At 42.1% G+C, this 21,191-nt stretch overlaps 1 protein-coding gene across 3 annotated transcripts in view; it reads right to left on the reverse strand.

The window, feature by feature from the left end:
• LOC113061477 (zinc finger protein 423-like) overlaps positions 1-21,191 on the reverse strand; it is a 144,853-nt gene that overhangs the window by 13,719 nt on the left and 109,943 nt on the right. For all 3 annotated transcript variants that reach the window (XM_026230614.1, XM_026230612.1, XM_026230613.1), the window contains 2 exons: positions 4,676-4,807; positions 2,012-2,127 (listed from right to left, as the gene is read on the reverse strand). In XM_026230614.1, the coding sequence (XP_026086399.1) occupies positions 2,012-2,127; positions 4,676-4,807 (248 nt within the window). The remainder of the gene's footprint in view (positions 1-2,011; positions 2,128-4,675; positions 4,808-21,191) is intronic.

A 21,191-nucleotide genomic window follows, 5' to 3' on the forward strand; every position in this document is an offset into this window, starting at 1 on the left:
TCAGCTAAACTTGAGTCAGCAGATGTGTCTCACTGCTCTGCCATGTCTGGATCCTCTGGGAATCATTACCACGGGTCAGGAACATCCCGAGGTGCTTAAAACCAAACCAAACCACCACTAGAATGTCTGTATTTCTATAAAAGATCTTTTTGTTGGGCACTGAAGACACAAAACTACATTGTGGTTCCGAAGAATGTCAGTTAAGAGTATCTATATTTAAATGCATCAAAAACTGACAGATTTTTTAAACTGTGTAAACACTGACAGTGATTAGCAATGACAAAACGACCAAAAGTAAAAACAAAAATAAAAAAATAAAAAAATAAAAAATGGTAAAAAGAGGTGATCTGAAGCCACGTTCGTTAGCAAAATCAAACACTGGCAGTGTGACAAAGCGGAGCAGGAATAAATCGCTGTAAGTGAAAATGCACATCAAAGTATACAGTCATGTCAAAAAGAAAGGGACTTCAGGTACCACAGTGTCATAAAAAAAGTTACAGCAAAAAGTGTACAGAGTGTGGCCGCACTTTGTAAACGTGTGTGGCAGCACTTGCTCGCTAAAGAGTGTGTCAGTCTCTGAGTGGAGGGGTTCAGGGCCTCCCTCAGGGAACTCAGATAAAGGCTTCAGTAAAACGAAAGAGAGACTAGCTATACCGAACACAGTAGAAGAGACTGAAAGAGAAACTGATACAGAACAAAAATGGAACAAGGAAAGAGAGAAGGAAAGAAACAGAAACAGAGATGCATCCGGAAAGAAATAAGGTCAAGTGGACAAAGTGTGTTACTGTTACAGTAGACAAACAGCTTTTGATGAGCTGTCAGACATCAGATTGTGCTGTGAACTTGAGCGTGAACCTGTAGGGCATACAGTTGTCTGTCCAGTATCTCTAACTGCTCAAGGCCATCTGAACTGTTATTAGTGTACATTCCTCTACACAGTATATAGTGCTTATTGGTGCAGTGGTTCTCGACTGGTTTTGTTTGATTTTACACTGGATGTGACAATGCAGTACAAAAAGAGTTTATTAGAATATAGAAAAGGTAGCAAAAGCAAACAAAATGCCTTTAAAATAATAATAATAAATGTGTTCATATTTAATATTATGAAGGGTTTTAGCCCCAAAATGTGCACACTTATTTATCATATCATTCATAATTATAATTGTATGGGATGGAAAATACCATAATGTTTAATTGATTTATTTGGACTTAACATTTTTTCTCCCGAAATCCAGAGTTTCAAACTGAGAAGCACGTGTGTGTGTGTCTAAGTACACAATGCATATGACTGACAATCTGTTTTTGTATATGCACTGCAAATGTAAGCAAGAGTGGGCCTGGGACAGCATTCCCAATTGTCTGCCCTGATGATGTACGTGTATGTGTGTGTGTGTGTGTGTGTGTGTGTGTGTGCGTGTGTGGATGAATGTGAGTTCCAGCAGTCACAGCAGGTGGTGTGATTGATTTGCAGAGTAATGGGTCTAATCGTTACTGGCTTGAGGATGCACCTTGTTTTCTCCTTTAATTCCCTTATTAGCTGTGATCTGTGTCACATCTGTGTCTATCAGAGCTAACTGAGATCGACTACAGAATCCCACTATATTCCAAACATCACAGAGCAGAAACACCTTTTGCTACTAACAAGGGGATTTATTGCACAGATGACACACAAAATCTGATTAGAAACCATTAAAACATGAACATCAGAAGTTCTCACATTGCTTTTTGGGATACTACTTTCTGATAAATCAAATTTCCCACATTTTGTAGTTTTTCTACAGTAGATTTGTGTTTTTCTTAAGACTTTTTGTATCAAATGTGAGTACAGATTGGCTTTGGAAAGAGTTACTCCATGTATAAATGTATTATGAACTGTAAAAATGCATGGTTTACACTGAATTATAACTGCAATATTTTGATAAAATAAAATGGCCAGAATTTTGGACTTATTCCAGAGTATCATGAATGTTCACCTTATTATTGCACTGCCATTTGGTTCTGCATTACTCACCTGGAGCTCAGTTTGAAAGAAGAACTTCTGCGGACACTGGGAGCAGTCGTATATCTTGTCCTCCTGTCCATGGACGGCAAAGATGTGCTGCTGCAGCTTATTGGCCTGAACAAACACTGGTGGGAAAAGGACAGAAGGGAAACAGCAGTCAAACAATTGGCTGAAACGCTTTACCCAAGAGTGTACCGCGAATTGGCTGTGAAAATAGCTGATTCGATTAAGAACTAATCCTAAGTGAGGAATTAAAAAAAAAAAAAAATCCATGACTACCAACTTGGTAGTCATGCTTTGGGTAGGAGAGGGAGAAAAAAAATAATGCATTTTTTTTATTTGAGACAATGTGTCGGCACAAATGAAAGAGGAAAGGGGGAGGGGTGTTCTCAAATGAAAAGCTCTCAAACTTTCTTTATCGGAGAGAAGGGGATGACAGCTGGAGATGGAGGGAGAGACAGAGAAAGAGACTAAAGTATCCCCACCAGACCTAGTGATATTTATCAATAAATCATTACTTTTTCCTTGGGTTTTTAAATTCCGTTCGTGTATTTTTTTTTGCTCAGTAAACTTAAGTTTGCTGTGTGTGGAGACTATGAATTATTAAGCGTCCCAGGAGAAGAAGGCATCCGCTTACTTATTCATGAGCCACACAGGAATAGTGTTAGAGTTTAAAAGAGGACTGTGTACCTGTAAGGGAGGAAAGGGGGAAGAGAACGTGGTGTAGCCAAACAACTCACTAAAGGTGAAAGAAACAGAACTAATCCACAAGGAGAAAGCCAGAGGGAGAAAAGGGGACGGACAAGGCAAAAGAACAGATGATTTGATCAGAGGGGTGGAGGGAAGGACGAATAGAGAAGCAAAAGGGAGCGTACAGTGAATATGGAAGGAGCTGAAACTGGAAGAGGAGTAATAAGGAATGGGTGAGGGAAGAAAAAGATGAATCAAATAAAATACGAGTGCAAAATTATCTGGAGAATGGTGTGTTGCACTGCTGGGGACAATATGGCCTCGAACACCAGTCTTTAAAGTTGACAAGCTCAAGTAATGATTTCTGATTCCCAAAGGTTAGCTGACAAACAGTCCAAAGTGACTTTCAAACTTAGTGTGAGGAGTCACACACTCACTGGGCCTGTTTAACTAAATGCACACGTACACGGACAGTCCTACCCTGGAGAGCGAGAGCGGATTACACTGCCTTTCTATAAACCTGCCCTTTATTCTCTGACCTCTCCTCTAGTGAACACACACACACACACACACAAACGATTTTCTCATCTCAAAGACATTCAGTATTACAACTGGCCTACAAAAAAAGCTAGTAGTTTGTATGTGATACTTTACAGCATTCAAAACGGCCATTATGATTTGATAAAGCCAGTAAACTGTGGGCTCTTGTTTGTCTATTCTACTGCAGTGCCTTCTGGTCCACTGAAAGTGGGACATGTGACAGGGGCTTGATCTGTCCAGGGGTTACGGGTCCCACCAGGCATCACAGCAGGACGATCGGCTCTTATTAGCTTTAGCATCAGCTTAGCAGGTCGCCTCCGAGAACTACACCCTCCTCTCTTAGCCACATTGAACTTTATTAACCATCGTGTGCCAAGAGTGTGTCATAATATCTCTCTTCTATCTCAGGTCTAGAGAAACCGATCTTGATCTACATAATGTGGTGTGTATATGTACGGTATATGTGTATATTTTGATCTTGAATGCATTTCAGAAGCCGTAAGTTGATCCGTGTTCTCAGATTCCATGTCGAGTCTTTCTTCTCTCTCGCCAGGATGAACAATGAATTTAATAGTTAATTCAGTTCAATTAGCAGGACAAGGAGGAGAAATTGAGCAGAGGAATGGAGGGGAGAGAGAGGGGGTGAGTGGTGGCAATGAGGATGAGATTGAGAGAAGGGGAGAGAAAGAGAGGAGAGCGAAAAATAAACAAGAGAAATAAGACAAGAAAAGAGACAGGTTAAAACAACATGAAATCAATAATAAAATAGATGAGACAAAATTTGATGAGAAAGGTGAAAAGAAGCAAACAGAAGACTAAATATAAAAAAAAATAGACTAAAAAGAGATGAGGAAAAACAAGATGACAAAAGAAAAAGAGAGAAAACTAAAAACAGAGAACAAAACAAAAGAAAAAGAGATGAGAAAACAAGGGCAAAGAAGAGAACTGAAGACTAAAAGAGAAGAGAAGAGAACTGAAGACTAAAAGAGAAGAAAATAGAAGAGAACTGAAGACTAAAAGAGAAGAAAAGAGAAGAGAACTAAAGACTAAAAGAGAAGAAAAGAGAAGAGAACTAAAGACTAAAAGAGAAAAAAAGAGAAGAGAACTGAAGACTAAAAGGGAAGAGAATGAAGACTAGAAGAGAAGAGAACTGAAGACTAAAAGAGAAGAGAACTGAAGACTAGAAGAGAAGAGAAGAGAAGGAACAAGTTAAGGTGAGAGAAAAAACTAGGCGACAAGGGGTGAATGAAGACAAGATGTAAAAAGCAAAGCAGCAAGACAAAATGAAAAGAAAAGAGACAGAGACAAGTAGTCTCCATGTGACCATACGCTGTGTGCAGTTACCCTCTCATCACTGCCTGTGTGTAACCCCCCCCCACACTCTTTGACTGCCCCGGACCCTACGACCTCAACCCCACCAACCCCCTGGGCCGGACCCCTCACCTGTAAAGCAGACGGGACACTTGAAGGTGCCTCCCATGCCCTCGAAGCTGTGCTCGATCAGGTGACACAGGAGCTTGGCCGGAGAGTCAAACATCTGGTTACACAGCTTGCACTCATGATTGATGCCTTCCTCTGCAACACAAGAGCACGATACAACAGGTTACACACACCAGCAGGGTCAGACAGAAAGAATGAGAGACAGAGAGACACGCTGCCAAAAGACATGGCACAACATTTTTACACATTAACCGTCTGCGAGGGCGTCTCATAAGCTAGCGGTCGTAGTCTTTTCGTGATCTCCTGAGCGAACAGGCTCATTTTTCTGTTTCTTCCCGTCCTTGCACATCATTTGTGGTCCCAGGCTTATAATCTTCAGCTCTGGACAGTATGACCACCCGTCCCATCCCTCCTCCCCCTCCTCTGCCCAGTGCCGTCTCTTTCCCGGCTGGTAATAGAGCTTTGCATTGCATTCTGGGTAGTCGCGGCCATTTTTTGGGACACGCTTATCAGTAAAAGTGAAAGTGACATGACATACAGATCAAGTGTAAGATTAACCTACATATAAAGAAAAACTCAACAAGGAAGCAAAGATGCGGTATTTAGAAAAAAATCAAGACAATCAACGAACTCAATCTGCACGAACACAAAGAGTGAACGGATGATCTTAAAGATCTGCCGCTCGTAACCTTCCCCAATGTGTTTTCTTACCTTGTTTGTAGTGTCAGAGCGTACACCTCTGATCAGTTTAAAAATGATAAATCTCTCGAGTCTCACCTGCAATTTACAAATTGATGGGTGCAGAACCTACAAATTGTACGCGTCAACGAGCGAGTTACACTGCCTTTTCACTTTTTAATATGCGTTATTGTAAACTGTACAAATTGACCTCAGTGTGTTATGATGCACAAATAAAGAGACACAGAATTGATCAATTTTGCCGTTTATTACTGTAACAGGTGGTATGCAATATGCATAACACTGATAATGCAGGAGACGTGGTTCATGCATAGGTAACATTTAATGTAAGTCTGTCAAATCGATTAATCACATCCAAAAAAAAGTTGTTTATATAACGTACATTTCTGTATATATATATATATAAATGCACATACATACGTGTGTATATATCAGACCAAAGGGACAATCCTTCTTTTCCTTCTTACTGCTGCTGACCAAGCTATGTGACGCCGCTTTGTTAACTCGGAGACCTGAGATCAAGGTGCGGTTTTCCAGCGGGAAAGCTGAAAAATCGCAGTCCATTCAAATTATTTTTCCATGCCGGTCATGAGTACGAGTATGGCAGTTAATTACACAACAAGGTTTTACCATTGTAACTTATTTTTTAGCTGTAGAGAGCAAACAAAAGTCTATTATCAATCCAATACAATACATACATCAGCGTCCGTGTCCTAAAGTCCCAGAATGCATTGCGTTGCTGACGTCATGTTCCCAAGCTCTATTGCCTGCTGCCCCCCCCCCCCCCCCCCCCCCCAGTGTTGCTGGCTCTATGCCCTCCCTCTGCCCGCTGTTCTATTTTAAGCCTGTCTGAGTGACATTAGTGCCGCCCCCTGCTGGTGTGGGACAGATGAAAGGTGGGCGTTGTGTCCTGGCTGGACGCCTCTGCTCTCGTCTTATCACCCACCCGCCACACAGGCCTGAGCCCGGCCCGCCTGCCTGCGCTCCCTCAGACACCCGCCGCCGGACTCCCACACAGATCCCCCCAGCCACTAACTGAGCCCAGGGGTATGGTAGACGCCGACACAGCACCACCTCCCAGACCCCCATCTTCCAAAGCATCCAGCACCCCACCAGTTCGTGTAGACAGGCCCGAAGAGTCCTGTTGCTGAGCTATGGGGTGCATGGAGGGTTAATAAAGTCTTCAATCATCTATCCCCACCATCACCCTGACCTCCACATCTCACCCCTCCCTTGCAAAAGCCAGCTCCGCCGATTCCAATCTCTGCTCCGTCTCAAAGGCCCACACAAGGGTGCTCTAATCCCCATTTGAAAGGAGAGGGTGGAGAGGCAAAGGGGACAGTGAGAGTAAGGGGGGGGGGGGGTGTTGGCAAGGGCACCGCTTTGGTCTGTCCTTCCCCACTGCCTCCTAAAAGACATTGCGTTCGGGAGGGGTGGTGGATTCATTTCTGTGAGAATGAAAGCAGCGGCAGACAGAGGTTACGACTGAGTTTAATATGTCAAATGCCTTTTGGAGAAAATCTGCTCTAGTTTTGGGGACAGAGGTTTGGACAACACAAGATCATCTTGAAACACAAGACAAGATCTATTTTGCGAATGCAGACTGAACGAACACTATGCACAAGGATAGGTATGAAAGGGATGCAACACCCAAGTGAAAAATTGATTTGGGACAATGAAAGCGGCAGTGGACAGAGGTTATAACTAGGTTTGTGTCAAATAACTTTTGGAGAAAAATGAACTACAGTAGTTTAATACGAGACAAAAAACAGTGTACAGCTTTGAATGAACTAAATACTAGGCACACAGATAGAGACGAAAGGGAAGCAAGACCAAAGTGAATGCACAGCAAGAAAAATAGATATTCATTTTTGACTTGTTTTTGTTGAAATATCTAAAAACATTTTACATAAGATTTACTTTGATCTTGTCTTGTACAAATCATTCCCAAAGTAGAGGAGATTTTTTTGCAAAAGACATTTTACATATTAAAGCTAGTCACACTACAAAAACTTACCACTTAATGAGTTTTTGATGAGTGGTTTTTGACTTGTTTTCCCACTTAAAATACGTAAAAGATTTCTTGAAACATTTACTTGAGAAGAAAATATCTTGAATATATCTTTCAGCCACATTTTATGTATTAAAACAAGTGAATTATTTTTTCCAGTGTACAAAATACAGAACACAAGTAAATGTAAAGTATCTTTGTGGATGCAGATGAACTGAATGAACCACACACAGAGAGAAGCAAGCCCAAAACCAAAAATTGTGAAGAACGAAACAAGGACAGGTAAAGGAAGCGGATTCCTTTCTGGGTGAAAGAAAGCGGTGACAGACAGAGATTATAACCAGGTTTAGTATATCAAATGCCTTTCTGAGGGAGGATCTACACCAAAAAAAAAAAAAAACTACATCCATTCCACAGATATGGATGGACCAAACGATATGCACATGGACAGAAAAGAGAGGGAAGTGAGACCAAAGTGAAAAATTGGGGAGAAAGAGAGTTAGAGGAAGAGAATTCTGCTAAAGAAAGCAGAAAGCAAAGGGATAATTGGGCTTTCCAACACAAAGTAATGGTAGCCAAGGGGACTGTGAGCATGTGCATTTCCGCATCCGTGTGTGTGTGTGCACTAAAAGTAAGTCTCTCTCTGAGAGAACTGCAATTGATCAGTAAGTACAGAACATGCTCCATCATCTATTTTCCAGTCTGCACAGAAACACTAAGTTCTCTACTTCATCGTGTGTGTGTGTGTGTGTGTGTGTGTTTCTATATGAGAGAGTGATGGGGCTACGTTGGGATTACAGTTGCTTGTTACTGCAAACCAGACTAGTGCTGTCAGGGAGAGCATTTGATCAGTGAGGCCGACACAAAGGTCTCAGAGAGGGGGACTGCAGTGTGCTAGGGGAGCCATCACACCACTAAAGAGGAGAAGACAGACGTGTAGAGTGCAGCAGAGGGCCTAGGAAGTGCATGACAACAACACGCTCTTTCATAACTGAAACTAACTGGGGGTTAAAAAAAAAAGAACAAAAGCACTGCGACATCGTGAAAGGCCTACTGAAGAGATTTCAGAATTCCTTTCCTTCATCTCAGAAAGCATTGATTCTTGGCATGTTGTGTGTGTGTGTGTGTGTGTGTGTATATATATATATATATATACACAGTGACGTTTGCATGTCGCTATGTAAAAAGGTTTATTGAACGCAACCAATTTCTTCTCCTTATCTGGAATCTGATTATGAGAGAGGTTAAACGATTTAACTCTCTACCTTTTCTCCTCAAAGAATTTCACCCTATATTCATTGCTTATTAGAGCTTGTGCTAAGTAAAGCAGGAAGGGAGGAAAATAGAGATATAAGAGCAGCTAGAGGCAGCGATGTGCGTCTGAGGGAATATTTAACCGGAATTTAGAAGGAAAGAACAAGACGGAAAAAACCCGAAAACTGGCTGCCTCTAAAGGTATGCAGCAATCTTAATTGAGAAACGGCATGAAGCTGCCACACATTTACAGAATCACTGATGAGGGCTTTCCAGGACATCGATAGAGGGAGGGAGGCAGAGAGAGAGCGCAAGAGAGAAACGGCAAGAGGATCAAATCAAGAAAACCGCGATTGCGCAAACAGATAGGTAGAAAGCATATGATTAAAGGACGCATTCATGTGGTATTCCAGGTTGTTCTTCCACCAACTGAACAGGCCGACTTTCCTTGCCGCTGCATGTCTGCAGTAGCTGCTGCAAAGCTTGGTCAATGTGCTTCCAGCTAATTGACCAGGGGGAACCAGGTGGCGCCCTGGCCTGTGCCGCTCCTCTGGGACGGGCCCATCTATATGAGAGTGCCTCACTTCTTCTATCTTGCTCTTGCACTCTCTCTTTCCACCCATCACCCCCTGTAGTGTGCACTGGCACACAAATGAGCTGTGTAGATGGGAGCTGTACATCCCATGTGGCTCGGCACCTCTCGCCTGGCCCTGAGGCCCGTGGCCCCAGCCCCCGGATTGATGGCCCGAGCTGTAGAGAGGCAGAATGGGAGAGCTGTGGGAGAGGAGGGGGAGGAGGGGAGCGAGCTGGGGTGAAAGGGGGTGGAGGTAGCGGGCTTCTCTAGGGGGCGAGCTCAAGGTGTGTTGCCATGGCAACTCAGAGAGGGAGAGAAGGGAGAAGCGGCGGCATGCTGAGCTTGACCCGTGCTGGTGGGGGCGGCAATGTGGGCCAAAATCTTGTGCACTCACACACACACACTCCTACTGCAGGGCTAGGGGGTCTCGAGAGCTCTTGCTTCCTACTCATTCTTTCTTTCTTACACACAAACAGAGTGCTGCAGAGTCATCTCACTACTTTCACACCATACACGCACGCAGTGACTGCAACGTCTCCTTTATACAACTTTCATTCATGCCCAAAAAGTTAAACCCAGGCCTCGTTGACTCAAAAAAACATACCCACGGCCCGACAGCAATAATGAGAGCAAAGTGGGGGACACGACTAACTCATCTGTGTTCTTTCCTGGCTGTCAGACTGATTCACACATATCCTATTATCTGCAGCAAATATTTCCGGAATGCTCTCTCTCTCACTTTATCTGGCTGCCAAACAGGATGGAGTCTCCGGCTCCAGATATTTTTGGCAAATGTGGACGGCATATGGAGTTGACCAGCTTGGAATCTCCTATCAGATTACATAACAGTAGGACACTGGATCCCTCTACCCTGCATAAACCGACCTTCATGCAAACAAGCAAACAAACAAACTATCCATCCAAAGCGCATGCCACCTCTTAGCTTGTCTACTTCCTCCATTGCTGTTGTGCACGTCTAATCTCATGGTGCTTACTCGCTTATTCAGCGTTATCTACCCTGCTGGTGTGGTTTTCTTTTTGACTCGGGCTGGTATACAGATGAGTGTGGTAAATTTCTACCAACTGTGGCTATTGACTCAAAGCTTAAGCAATCCATTGAGACCCACAGTCCTCTATGAGTTCCAAAGCTGAACTTCACATTTAAACCTGGTGCTATGTATATGATTACAAAAACAAAAACTATTCTGACATACAAGTATGCAAATGTGTAGGTGAATGCAAGTTCTATCAACTTAACACGCATTCTTGCATTTCAATAGCAGTAACAAAGTTCATAAGTCAAGGAGACAAAGTTACTATCAAACTTTTGTGTCTTAATTAAGGTGAATATTGATATCGAATGTGTCAATATTTTAATTTACTTAAACCATCTAATCAAAATTCTCTTTAAATTCATACTTTGTCTGTGGTTGGGTGTCATTCAGAACTGAATTGGAAACACCTTTTAAACTCAAATTCAGTTCCTGATTTAAAATAAGGTAGCCAACAGAATTTACAAATACAGTTCAAATGCCAATGTAATTCAAATGAATTTTAATTCAACTGTCATTTTTAACTAGAAAGGCAAAGTTTGTCAAACGAAATGTTGAATGATTGTTGGAAAGGTTTTCATTTTTGGATGGATGGATCATGGATGGACGGATAAAACTAATGTGAGTAATGTCGGCATTCCTGTAAAAATGTGTTTCAGGTTTAAGGGTTAATCTGTCAATATCACACGCTTCATTATGACTGCTGCTTGAGGTCTCTGAGCGGCACAGAATCAAATTAGCTTTCTAAAGTCTGATTATGCCTTGTTACTACCAGGGTGCTCTCATCCAGAGAACCTCATTACCCATAATGCACTACAGGAGCAGCTGCACAAGTCTCACACTGTGCTTAGTTTATCAACCAATGAATTGTCCCATATTATAAACCATCCACATACTCTTCCAGTCAAAGTGCTCTGTTCTTTGACAAGAGCCACCTCCTAATTTCTTCACCACCAATCAGTACGTGTCAGCAGGTCTAACCCCCTATGAGGCAGTCTGGTCTGGCTGCAGTGTTGATGACCACCCAGTGCTCCCACTGAGGCAGCGCTCTCTCATTTCCAGCACACACAGATACAAAGACTGCACACTGTGCTGCAGACAGAGTCTGCCATCAAAACAGAGCTCAAATCATGGATAAAACATGCATGTTTACCGCATACAGCTCTGACCTTGCAATGGCTGAAAAATGGAGCAAGATGGTTTTGATCAAGGCTTTTTTTAATGGCTTAAACACTCAAACCGAATTAATGGATTTATGAAAAATGTATACTCTGTTGCCAGGGCAAATGACACGCATGCCCATGCATACATACACACGCAAACAGTAACCCACCCACATCCTCTTGTACATACAAACCACCCTCGACCTCACAGTCATACACACTTGAGGACCTGATTGTTAGCGTGTAATATATGCACAGCTATTTGTGTTTTGAATGTTAATTGAATGCTGGAAAGTGCCGATGGGGGAATAGTTCTAATCAGCATACCAATAAACCCTTCACATGATAAAGTCTTTATAAGAAGCACTTACTCCCATGGCCTCCATATACCTCAACAGTCACTGTACACCTCCTCCTCTCTCCCTCACCCATCTCTTTCCTATCATCTGCATGTCCTCGAACCTTCCTAGATGGCGCAAATGCAAAATAGCCACGTTTTAACTGAATCCAACATGTGTGAACATATGCTTCAGTGATTAAATAAGAGTAAATATACAGTACGTGGAAAGAGAGGGATGTGTGGTCTTGAGGCGAATGCATGAGTCACCATGGCAACGCAAAGGCATGAATAATACGCTCAATGAAGAATTATTGCCCATATAATAAACTCCTCAGAACAGCCAGGTTACTTGGCTGGGGCCTTGTTAAATGCAAGAAAGACGAACCAACACGTAGAAGACACAGATCTACATTTCAAGGTCAAAGTGAGCTGTAACTCCTTTGCCAAATGCAAACTTTTATTGGAAGTGGACACAAACGTGAGCGCGCCCGCACTTGCACAGCCCCAGATTGCTAATTGCAGTATAGAGGGTAATTATGGCTCTGGTGAGTGGTCAGCGGAGTATTGGCTGGCCAGTACTGTTGGCCGGACCTGGTCTTTGTGGGGTCTTATTGAATTTGAGGCCTGGTGCAGTGAATTTGGAATTGGCTATGCTGTTAGTCGGCTGCGCACACACTGTCTGTCTCTCTCTAATGCTGCAATCTGCCACATGACTTTCCGAAGACATGACGGGTTGCTTTCAAACACAATGGCTGCCAGAGGACACAGCTGCCTTTACTATAACAAACACACAATGGTTACATTCAGCGAAGTATACACAACAGTCCTCTAAAAGGGACAATATGGCTCTGGAAACAGTAAGCGTTTATGCTGTTTGTGCACATATGCATGTGTTCATCTGTGTTTATGTATATTTATATATGTATGCACGTGTGAGTTTAATCCACACCCCTGGGTGCACCGGGGGATTTTTTATCCACGCAAGATCTCCTAAATGCAGCTCAAAAGCAATATCCATGAACCATTCCACCACAATTGCTCATTGTCAGTTTGGCCCTTTGGGACACAGTGGATTCCTGGGACTTAATTTCTGTCCTCCCCCTTTCGTTCAACCCATTGACTCCAAACCCACATTAGCTGTATAGAAAAAAAAACTGCAAAAAAAAAATACCTCTATTACATGGACATACTTCCGAAACAGGTCGCCTATGCCTACCTTCAACTTCCACATCCCCTTAGCTTTCATCTCTTTCCTGTGTTTTTTTATTTTTTATCTTCTTCTGTATTAGGACACGTCTACCTCTTTGGTTTGCTGGTTGTGAATTATCTGCTCACTAAAGAAGGGGGAAAAATTCTGAGCAAATATGAGGAAGCAGCAGGATGCTAATAATGCACCTCCAGCTGTTCAAGTTAACCTGCAAATGTGTCCATCTGTACCTCCAGAGAAAGACAGAGTGAGAGAGAAAGAAGAAATGATAGAGAGGATAGAGAGGAGGGAGTTATACAAATGAAAAGAGATTGAAAGGATAAATGCGCTCACATGAAGAAAAAAAAACAACGACAATGGAGGTGGAAATAAAATGGATATTTTGAAAGAGCTAAGAAAAAGGAAACAGTTAGACTGAAGGGAAGAGAGAGAGAAAGAGAGAGGGGTCCTGGCAGTAAGCCGGCTCTATGTGGATGATTGTGAGCAGTCGGAGTGACCTTGCTGCGTCTGGACCGTCCCCGCCCCCTGCCCTGCGTCTGACTGTGCCCTGCCTTTGGACACTAACCCAGGGCCAAAACACACACACACACACGCACACTGCCATCCTGCATACCATATTAAACACACACACTAAATATTAACCTAAATAACGCTTGCACATAGACAAAAATCCCACATTTGATGAAGACACTACATCATTTGTAGGTCATGTGTATCAATGCCAAAACTCCCATGGATGCCCCCTCCTCCCCCTTCCATCACAATCTTTCCTCTCGCTGTTCTCAGTTGGTGCGTCTATAGACTCTTCCTCTGTAAATACTGTCATATCAAAGATCTTCAGTGGCTGTTTTATGTGGATGTTTACAAACTGATCTGAGACACATCATCAGCACCGATGATCAGAGAGCCGAGACTGTTAGGGGAGTTCATTGAAAAGAGAAGAGCTGCGGTTCCCTACACATCTGCACGTATCTGTGGGGGAGAGAGGAGAACATTAGATCGCAGCGACAAAGGGGAAGAATGGAGGACGGTGATGGAGAAGTGCAGAAATCCAGGTTATCAGAGCTGGTAAGAGTGTGATAAATGTAATTAAGGGATTAGATTAGTCACATCCGCTCGATCCGCTCTCATACAAAGGTGCAAGAACAAGTCTTTTTTTGCAAGACCTTTTAATTAAAAGTGAACAGCGTTGTTTCTACGCCACTAGCGACACCAGTGGAATTGCCAAAACAGGAGTTTCTAAACAGGTTTCGCAAAACACTCCTGCCACCCCCTCTTTGCTGCCTGACACAAATGAACTCATAAAGATGCACTGAATTACATTTCTATTTATAATTAGTATATTTATAATTTATAAGAATTGTCTGTGAATTTGACTAGAATTAACCCCACACCACAGAAGGCTGAATTGGAATTTGAACTGGAATGGCAAGAGGAGGAATTTACTGAATTGTAGTTCAAAGACTTTCAGCACAGGTCAATCAATCAAACAATCAAGCAAGCAAGCAGTCTGTCTGTCTGTCTGTCTGTCCATTCAGCTGGCATTTAAACATTATAAAAGTGTAAAGTGTTTTAAATTATTAATTTAAGATTTCCTTAACAGAGCAAACCTCAAAATCACTGCACTGTAAATCTTACTGGTTTTGAGTAACAGAACTTTGAACACCATTCAGGCTATATTTGTTTTGTAAACAGAGACCTCCAGATGACTGTAGCTGGGAGCTATTAGGTGGAAAACACTATGGGATCACAGCATGAAGCCTTGTTGGCAGTCTGACAAAGACACTGATTGTACCTGCTGTGTTGATGGTATCTTAAAATCATTAGAAATCACAAGAAATCTCAGCTTTCCAAAGATGTGTGACATGTTTAGAATATTTGTTTGAATTGTTGTAGGTCATGAGTTAACCCCCAAAAACATGCAGTGTACCATGGGCGGTAGAGCGGAAAGCTAACAGGTTTAACAGACAGCGTCCAGAAAGACTTTGTTTACACTCTTTGGAATGTCAGTCTACAAATGGTTATTAAACTGGGTAAGTATTAAGTAAGTATTTTAACATTACACACACAACTTTGTTCATTGCTAAGCTTCTTCGAATCATGTGCAGGAACCGTGTTTGTGTCTCATGTGACTGTTCTGTCCCCTGTGCAGGGTGCTGCCTTTGATGTGACTTAATGGAAAGGTTTCTTTCAGCAGATTAGGGAATAGGGAACGACTGAGCAGTTTGAAAGAAGGCCCATCTTCCCTCAGGACTGCAACTTGCTCAATGCATGCATCTCTTCTCTGCATGCCACTTCCTCTGAGCCTTCATCTCCCAGCATGCCTTGCCCAGCTCCTCTGACTCTAAAATCTCCCAGCATGCTTTAGCCCCCACCCACAGAGACTGGACAGTGCATAGTGCACCTGTGAGTTACCATAGTTACCCAAGCCCATGTCTTCTGTAATACTAGGATCACATACTCAAATACAAACAAATCAATAAATAATGCTGTATTAATTATTCGAAGGCCAGGATTAAATATACATGTGTTATGAGATTTGTTTGTGCATTCAGATAGCAACAGGGCTTTTAAAACAGCCATCTCGGATATGGATAATGCTGACGCACTTACAGACGCAGAAAACAAAATCTCTCATTTCCTGCCGTTGTAGAGAATCCGAGTCACTCAGCATCACTTTCAAGCTTTAAAAAGTATAAGAATGTGAAGGAATTGTTTGTAAAATTATAAAAAAATATATATATAATTCCAAACAAAAACTCTTCACACTATCTTTATATAATTTGTTTTACAAATGCATTTGAATTACAATTATTTACAAAGGACATCTGTGATTTTTAGGCACTTATTTAGACAGATGGCAGCATGTATTTTCTGGCTATGGCTGTTATGGAAGGTCATATGCTCTGGATATGTGCATTAAAAAAACTAGAGTAAGAAATTAATTAAGATGAGGATCATACCTGGCGCTGCTAATAAAGATGCCTGTTCTGAACAGTCCAGACCCTCTGTAATGATTTAATTCTCTTTTTAAATCAGATGGGATGCCAGCAGTACTTGAACCACCAACTGTTCCCAGATAGGTTTTGGCAAAAAGATCTACATTCATAATGAAGGTGCGCCGGGCAGAGAAACAAGAAATTTAGCTTTAGTTACAGCATCCGACAAAGGTCAAAATAAACCAGGAGGTGTTATGAAAAAATTATATTTTTCTATCCAAATGGGATTAGATTTCTTCAGTCCCCTGAGTTGGTTGAAAATCAGTAATCAATTTGCTCTGTAATTCTTACAGAGGTTGTCTAATTTTCCACACATGTGTTCAAATCAGGATTCAAAATAAACTACAAATTCACCTGATCTCCTCAGGGAAAACTAATCCCTTCCAAATAGTTATTTTGTCACTTTTTTATCCTTGATTTCTTTCCCTTTCTTTCTGACTCCTTATATCCCAGTCCATGCAACTCCTTCACGCTCCCTTTCTGTCACAGACAGCCTGTTTGAAGATGAGCAGAAAGAACCACCAAAAAAAAAGAAAAAAAGAAAAGAAAACAAGCAACCACAAAGAAACACCAAATACTAATATTAATATCAGGGTGTCGAAGACATGAGTTATTACAGATGACAAAGCATTAATCGGGTGAGCACAGGGCATGTTCCCCTGAGGGGTGACACCAAACTGGATGTTCAAAGACTCCAGTCGAATAAAAATCAATATTAATGCGCACACATCCAGAACAAAGGAAGTATGTCAGTGCTTTTGTTTAGATTATGTTTTTTCAACCTGACTTAATTTTTTTTCTTTTTAAACCATCGTTCACTCCCCCACTGAGTGGAGGGAGGGGGTTGCTTGTTCCCCTAGGAGAACTCATCTGTCCCACCTAAAGAGTCCTCGGTCAAATCAAAGCTCCCAGCAGCCCAAGGGCCCTTATTCAACATGTCACATCCATGCTCACAGGAGTGAAATGAGAAGGACAGCACAGGAGGGGTTGCATTCTCCACATTTCCCCCCCATTTCTTTCACTTTTCCCTCGCAGTTTTCACACCATGTTTACCGTCTTCATTCTATTCTACTTTTTAAGGTCCTGGACCTTTAAAAAAAAATCTGGATGAATGTTTGGTACGCGTCTAAAAACATTTTAATCAAAAACAATGCATCTTTGCATTTTATATTTATGAATCAGAAATATATATATATATATATTTATATATTTATATATATATATATATATATATATATATATATATATATAATCTTATAGTCAGAAAGTGGCCATTTCTCCCTCCAAACACAGTAACGAAACCTGCAGCCTCAGAATGACACAAAGCTGAGGATCAGCGTTTGGTCTAATTTCACTGGAGGTGCACAACAAATTTGTCGAACACATGCAAGATACACACACAATCAAACAGTGCGCACACACGCCCACAGATGCTCACGCGCACACAGGCCAGATGGAGTAGACAATGCAGGGCCAAGTGTGTGTGCACCTCATCCGTATGCCGCGTTTCCTCATTCCAGCATTACATCTTGGGTTTGAACTCCTGATACGAGTGGTATTGTTGTTTTGTCTTCTGCCCTCCCTCTCTCTCTCACACTCATCAAAATAACATCTGTTTGCATCTATGCAAACACCTGACAGGCAGCTGATGCCCCCTTTCTCTACACTCTGCACTAACAAAAAGCATAAAAACAAATAAAACAGAAGAGGGAGGGAGGGCGAGTCTAGAACCGGAGCTCATCTGGGTGTACAGCCACTGGCCTGATCCAGATGTGGGCCGCCGAGCTCTGCAGGCGAAAACACACCTGGACACATACAGCAGCAAAACAAAAGGAAAAGGGGAACACAGCCCCCTGCTCCAGACTATCTGTTCTCACTCTATCCCTCTCATTCGCTCTTTCTCTCCAGCAGGGAATTGTGCTGTCCACGTATGGTGGCCAGTCTCACTTCTGAACCGAACACACAAAATCAGCTTATCCGTGAGCTAATTCTATAACTAAAGAGGGAAAATGAGCGTTAAAGTCTCACAAACTGCTGTCTCCCTCAAACCTCCCACGGCTGCCCATGTTTAATCCCCCATGATGCACCGGGGCACTTTCAGAGCCACTGAGACCCACACTGGCGCCGAAGGCTCACACACATACGGCCATCCAGATGCTATGGGTAATTAACCTACCTCTGTGAGTGAGCGCTCATGTTAAAGTATGAGACAGACTTTGTGTTTGCGATAGAATCATTGCCATTATAAGATGACAAAAGAAAAAGCCACGACGGTCACAAATGTGCAGTAGCCTAAAGAAATGCAATCAGTTGAGACAAAAACACGAGCACACACACACCGCAGCAGTTGAGTGAGAGTGAGATCAGGGATGAATGCATGCTGTGGCACAGGGGAGGCAGTTCTGGGCTTGGCTATGCCCAGGGTCTTAATGACTTAATTGAGGTAATTATCTGGATAAGAAGTCCAATCACCTGCCTCTTTTCCTCAAGGTCCTCATCAGAAGCTAATTAAAGAGCCGCTCCCAAAGCGAGTCCGACCGGTAGAGTCGGAAGAGTAAACTCTCCACGCACCCACATCTCGCTCGTCTCGACAACCTCCTACTGACCTCTGCACATCTATTTGAATATGTGGCTTTCTGGCTTTGAATAACATTGATTCTACCTAGACTGTTTTCAATATATGCTTCTGTCTCTACTGAAAAATAAGTGTTGTAGTTATTAAATATTCATCTACTGTATATAACTAAAGCAATGGTCTTCAACGATGTGTAAGAATAAAGGAGGTAAAAACATCATAAAAGTATCTTAAGTAGCTTTTAGTAACACTATATGTGAAGTTCTATGAAGCCATGGGAAATTAAACTTGAGATTCAAATCAGTCAGATTCATGAAAAAAGTATTTGAATTTTACGCAAAAGAATGAATCGTTCATGAATCAGACTTGACAGGCCTATGAAGAATGTCAAAAATATCAGCAAATAATGGGTTTAGAGCTATTACATGAGTCTTATGTCTTACTTTTTGATATTTTTAAGTTTTTCATCAAGTCGCAATCCTAATTTACTTTTATTACATGGAAAAGAGTGGACAGAATATTCCTCAAAAATGCACCTTTTGTTTTCCACACAAGTCTTCATTATATTTTCAGGTGAACTATCCCTTTAAGACCTTACCAACTGCCTTTGGTTTCTATCCTATCATCCTCATCCACATCCATTCATTCCTTTAATGCTCTAAAAACGGCCTGTCAGCGGATTCTCAACTCACCTTTCCTGCTCATGTTTTTGATTTCTCCTTCCTTAACTAATTCTTATCGTTTACCTCTCCTGCCTCACGATTTCCTGTCTCATCCTCACCCGCTCCTCACCTCTCTCTCTCTGGTGAGGTGGTGTGTAGTGAAGAGGCCTCTCTTTTCGACAGCAGCTCTGCTGTGCTGGTTTAATTGCGACAGCACCCTCATGAGCGGCTGGAGCTAGGGCCGCCTCAACACCTCCGCAGAGTGTTCAAGGGTAACCAGCAGGGGTCTACCACCCCCCTACTCTCTCTCTCGCCCTCTCTTTCCTCTCTCTCTCATACACACACACACACACACGAACGCAGTGGGCCCCTCAAACAGGCGCCCAGAGAGTAGCCGTCAAACACTCACTCCTCACATCTCATTAATCAGCTCCCAACATCAAACAGCAATGCTGCTGCTTCCCGGGGGCCTGCCCGTCCGCCCGCCTCACACTGTTGTGTCTGTCGTAGCAAATGCATTTCTGTTTCTATTGTGTATGTGCATGAGTGGAGCATACTGAGTGCGCCAAGTCTGTTTTGGCCAGTTTGTGTTGGATAATGAGCTGAGTTGAGACCGTTGAGCTGAGTTTAGCAACTGTTGCCGGTGCCTGGGTCAGGTCGTTTTTTTTTTAAGTTAGTCTGCTCGGCTGTTGCAGTGTTTTATAAGTGTTTTATAAGCATTCGGCGCATGTATTACGTGCTCTTCCCTACGGCTCTGTGAATAAAATCTGACAATGTCTCTGCTCTGATTGGACAGGAGAAGATACGCCTTTGCATTGGCAGTTATCATGTGAACAGACATGTGTCAGACAAACACTCTGCCTTACCGGACGAGTGCTCCACTGTCACAAGGTTGTTACCACTTCCATGCTTTACTGTATGAATGCTGTTATTTGGATGGTGAGCTCTATTGGATTTCTGCCAGACATATCGTTTGTGTTGATGCCAAATAATAAGATTTTAGTCTCATCTGCCTCAGAATCTTAAAGATGCATTTTAGCAAAGCTCAGACATTACTGCATGTGGCCTTTCTTGAGGAGTGGCTTTTTTCAAACCACATGTGGAGTATTTGTGATATTGTTGTCACATGCACACAACAACCACTCTTTGTCAAATTCCTGCTCAAAAAACTGCTTCAGAGATGCTGTAGGCCTCTTGGAAGCCTCTCTGACCAGTTTCCTTCTGACTCTTCCATCCAGTTTGGAGCAACGTTCTAATCCAGAGAAGGTATGTGACCAAATACCTTCCACTTCTTAATAATAGAGTTATAATAGTGTTACTAATAGTGTTCTTCTAGGCATTGATAAATCCTTTGAAAAAAAATTGTATCCATCTCCTGACTTGTGCCTGTCCACAACTTTATCCCATAGATCTTTTGACATAATAACTCTGGATAAATTAAATCAAAAACTGTGTCCATCTTCATTTCATATATATATATATATATATATATATATATATATATATATATATATATATATATATATATATATATATATATATATATATATATATATATATATATATATATATATATATATATATATATACACACACACCCACACACACACACACACACACACACTGCCCGTCCAAAAAAAAGTCACCACCTGGATTTAACTAAGCAAATAGGGAAGAGCCCCCCATTGAACAATTACTGCATGGATGATTGTGTTATGAGCCCAAAGAATGAGGTCAGCTGACTACCTGAATTTATTGCATTACCAGATTATTCCATCAATGGATTTTTTCTTCCCTGATGGCACAGGCATATTTCAAGATGACAATGCCAGGATTCATCGGGCTCAATTTGTGAAAGAGTGGTTCCGGGAGAATGAGACATCATTTTCACACATGGACTGGCTACCACAGAGTCCAGTGTCAGACCTTAACCCCACTGAGAATCTTTGGGTGTGCTGGAGAAGACTTTGCGCAGCGGTCCAA

Source organism: Carassius auratus, chromosome 43 (genome assembly GCF_003368295.1).
Source record: "Carassius auratus strain Wakin chromosome 43, ASM336829v1, whole genome shotgun sequence".
NCBI lineage: Eukaryota > Metazoa > Chordata > Actinopteri > Cypriniformes > Cyprinidae > Carassius > Carassius auratus.